General features: G+C 29.6%; 1 protein-coding gene across 1 annotated transcript; it reads left to right on the top strand.

The window, feature by feature from the left end:
* The first annotated feature begins 474 nt into the window (after nucleotides 1-474).
* LOC110706330 (transcription factor MYB117-like) lies at nucleotides 475-4,080 on the top strand. Its single transcript, XM_021884237.1, has 3 exons — nucleotides 475-1,431; nucleotides 1,625-2,098; nucleotides 2,850-4,080. The coding sequence occupies exons 1-3, from the start codon at nucleotides 963-965 to the stop codon at nucleotides 3,131-3,133; spliced, it is 1,227 nt and encodes a 408-aa protein (XP_021739929.1). The 5' UTR covers nucleotides 475-962; the 3' UTR covers nucleotides 3,134-4,080.
* Nucleotides 4,081-4,695: the final 615 nt, after the last annotated feature.

Here is a 4,695-nt window from a genome sequence, read left to right on the forward strand (position 1 = left end):
AACGTATCAGATTCCAACTAATTAATATACTATGTAACTCAAAACAATACGGAGTAATGCATTTTTAAGGCTACGACCTTATCTACTCAGTCAACAAACCCATAAACTAACTCTTTTTACATGGTCCTTAAAATTACTTAGTAATTTAATATCTATTTGACTCTGACTAAAAATTCAAATTTAAAACAATTTCAGTCTCTAAAAAATTAACATTATTACATTCTTGAGTGTATGTGATTAAGTTAGAACAACCCCTTACTAAATGATCCTAAATCGACACTATCTGTCAAATATGAGTAAATAATCCTACGACTTAAATTAATAAAAAAACACACAACCAAAAAAGGACTCCTTATTTAAAATTTTGTTTTGTTTTGGTTGGGAGTTACATCAAAAGGTCATCAGTCAGCAGGGTGTTTAACAACTTGGAACCAGTAGTATTTATTTTAACTCAACAATAGAGATAGAGATAGCAATAGAGAGATATCAATATAGAGATAGAGATAGAGAGAGAAAGGCTTTGTTGTAGGTTTCTGTTACAAACATTTCCCATTTTTCAATTCTTCTCACATATTCATATAACTTCTCTTAAATTAAATTAAATTAAATCAAATCCCCCCTTTAATTTATTTTTCCTACCCCCTTATATTTCTCTTTGCCCAAAACTTGTCACCAATCATTCCTTTCATTTCTTTCTGAATCCTGATTTTCAAATCTCTTTCTCTCTCTAGAAAATTTTGCAACAAATTCAAGAAATTTTTACAATTTCTTTGTTAACAGTTTTTTTTTTTCCGACAAAATTTGTTTGTCAGAAAAACAAATGTAGGCATGGCCAACAAGTGTAGTAGTTGTTGTTACTATTAACCAAAACCACACTCCAATTCCTTCATCAACAACTATTAGAATCCCCTTAAAAAAAAAAAATACTTCCTCCGTTACAGATTAGTTTACTCAGTTCGTAAATGGGTATGAGCGCATTCCCAGATTTAACCTCGCTCTCGCTTAGGAAACCCAGCTCGTTCGGGGCAATGCCGGCTGCTTCGGAACAGCCGACCGCCTCGAAGAGCAGGGGTTTCCCCTTTCTGGGTAGTTTTATGATCCCAAGATCAGACCACACTCAAATTAATGAAGAGCAAGAAGTAATTGAGGGTAAAGTGTGTGATTTTGGAGATGGGTTTGTTGAAAAACATGGGATTTCTAGCATGGATCTCAATGCAAATTTTAATAATAAAGATGAAAACTTTTATGAAAATAATAACTTTAATAATGAAATTAATAGTATTAATAAAGTGGGTTGTTCTAAAGAAAGTAGTAAGGTTTGTGCAAGAGGACATTGGAGACCTGCTGAAGATAGTAAGCTCAAGGAACTTGTTGCTATTTATGGCCCTCAAAATTGGAACCTCATTGCTGAAAAATTAGAAGGAAGATCAGGTAATTTTTATTTTTATCCTTCTATTTATTCTTTGTAATAATAATAATAAAAGTTTACCTGAAATTATTTACAAAGATATTTTGTTGGAAATATTGTGACATCATCATATCATGGCTAGTATATATGTATTGATGATAATATTTATTTTATGAATTATTATGATAATCTTTTATTAAAAATGAAATGTTGCAGGTAAAAGTTGCAGGTTAAGGTGGTTCAACCAATTAGACCCAAGAATAAACAGAAGGGCATTTACAGAAGAAGAAGAAGAGAGACTAATGCAAGCACATAGAGTGTACGGTAACAAATGGGCAATGATAGCAAGACTTTTTCCAGGAAGAACTGATAATGCTGTTAAAAATCATTGGCACGTTATTATGGCTCGAAAGTATAGGGAACAATCTAGTGCTTATCGTCGGAGAAGAAATCTTATTGTTCATCCACAACAACAACCACTACCGTCTTCGTCGTCGAGTTTTCCTAACAGTTATCATCTTAATCACATGAGGTCGTCTTCGTCGTCGTCGTCTATGGAGGAAGATGAACAAATTCCTAGTGCTTACAATGGTGGAGTTAATAATTTGATCAACAATAATCAATCTTCTTCTTTTCCAAGTAATGGTAATGGGTTTTGTGGGCAGCAGTCTCCTTTCGATTATTTCTCAGGTTAGTTTATCTCCGTTTCATATTAGTTGCAACAAAAATTAAAATTAAAAATAATAATAATAATTTAATATTTGCTATGATTGTAGAGTTATTCTCTCTAGGTTGATTTTGTTCAATTATATGTTTATGTGTGTTGTTTTTAAAGAAATATTGTACGCCTTGCTTTTATATCTAATTCATGAATTAATAACCTTTTTTGAAAATTAGGAATTATGGTGCGTATCAAAATGTGAAATTAATCTAGATTTATGAGTAAAACAGTATAACGGTTTTTCCCATACATAGAATGATAGAATAAAATTAAATCGCTTAGTTATGGACTATTTCATAAGTTAATGTTTTTTATCAAGTTAAACGACAAAAACGTAAAAAGAGTCAATTAGAGAAACAAAATTGTTAACATGAGATTAAATAAACCAAAAACCGCGAGAGAAAAATAAGTTAAGATAATGTTAATATCGATTTAATAATGAGTTAGGTAAACAACAGTTAATATATAGCTAGCATAACTCTTTTAACCCCTACCATATGTAGTATGTACATACATACTTTTACTTGGTCTATGCTAAGGAGATCGAATAAAAGCATAAGATACACCAAATCTTAAAAACTAACCAACATATATACTTATATGTATGCTGATATCATACCACATTTATTCCTTTGTTATTTTTTCAAATATTGTTTCATTTTAATATTTTTAATATATGATTTAGTATATGTGTTGATTTGTGCATAATATTTTGGGCAGGTCCAAATAATAATAACCAAAACATGGTGAGCATGTTCAGTCAAAGCAGCTGTTTGGATAGGCCAATACAAATGCAATTACAACAACAGCAGTCTTACTATTGTTACTACTACAACAACAACAATAATATCAATAATAATTCTCCTCTAATTTCACTTCCCCAAACAGACCCTTATTCTCTCTCCTCACAATCTTCAATTGGAGCAGCTGGAGGCAGATCAGATGATAATCCTACTTCTTCTTCACCACCTTTCATAGATTTCCTTGGTGTTGGTGCTACTTAATGAAATTAATTATTAGAAGATTTTAATTTTATTTCATTTTTTTAATCTTAACTTTTAATTTAATTATTATTGTCCCTAAGAAAATGGAAGTAAAAATTGTAGAAATTAGATAGTGTTAATTAAGAGATTGGATATGATATGATCGTCTTTAAGTCTATCTATTCAAAAGCTTCTGATAAAATTGGAACGATGCAGAAAAAATATGATGGATCGATTATGTGGTATGGTGTTTTTTTTAGATTAACTTAGAAATTACTATTAATGGTAAAAAAAAAAGTAGGAGGTGTTTTCCTTGTATCAGTTAAAAAATATGACAGTTTAATCATATCATATCATAAATCATCATGACATTATTTATAAGTTTAATTTTTATTATATGGGTGAGGCCACTTGTGCTAGCTTGAAGATTTGAAGTTAAGTTGGAAAATGAAAACCATCGTTGTCGATGTTTTCTTGCAATACGTTATGGATGGATAGAAGGTCTTAAATTTGCAGGAGAACCAACGGTCCAAATATGGTTTTCTGTTAAGTTATAATCATCATCTTGTGTTGGAAAAGTAACAACTGATCTCAGATGTGATAGCTTTATTTACTAGGATTATGTGTTTATTTTTATTATAAAGTTTTTTTTTTTTTTTTTTTTTTTTTTTTTTTTTTTTTTTTTTTTTTGGATCACGCTCATAAGGGTCACATATATTTAATATCAAGGGACATCTCTCTTGAAAGTCATATAAAGAAATATTAACCCCGTAAATAACATGATGCAATGTAATTTAGGGCGGTTTTCTTCCACTTAATTTAAATTAAGTTTAATTTCTAATTTCCTTTTCTCATAAACTATTCAGTTCAATTCAATAAATCAGAACATACCCTTAATTGTGAGGAATAGACCAAGGTCTTGTTCACATTTACTGAACTAAACTAATTATTGGAGCTGAACTGAACTGAATAGAGCTGAAATGAATATTTTATGAGAGAATAAAATTATGAGCTAAACTGAACTGAAATTAAGCTAAAGTGAACAGACCCTTATATGTGTATTTATATGTGTATATAGATAGATAATTACCGTACAATTGGGTTTATGTTTAAGGTCACTTAAGAAACACCTTTTGTTTAGAGAAACTTTATTTATAGGGTTATAAATATTACTTGAGCAAGATTGCAATCGAATCAATTCAGGATCGATAAAAGTCATTTTAATTTTTGCTTTTTTGTTGATTATCTAATTAATTACATATAACTCCAATCATTATTTGCCTCATAAACTTTTACTTTGTGATTTCCATGAATATATATGGGTCAAAATCCATAAATTTGATTTGTGTTTTATTGGTTGAGTATGATTGTCGTATAAACTACAATACCAAGATTTATGGTTATTTCCTCAAAAAAAAAAAAAAAAAAAAAAAAAGATTTATGGTTAACATTTAAGAGAATAATTAAAATAAGCCTAGCTCCGTTCACATCAAGTTTATTATATTGACATTTTACTTTTAAAACACCATTTCTTTCTGTCAAGATTTATGGTTAACAAATAAATTTTTGATGTGTTCATAATA

This window comes from Chenopodium quinoa, unplaced genomic scaffold (assembly GCF_001683475.1).
Source record: "Chenopodium quinoa cultivar QQ74 unplaced genomic scaffold, ASM168347v1, whole genome shotgun sequence".
NCBI lineage: Eukaryota > Viridiplantae > Streptophyta > Magnoliopsida > Caryophyllales > Amaranthaceae > Chenopodium > Chenopodium quinoa.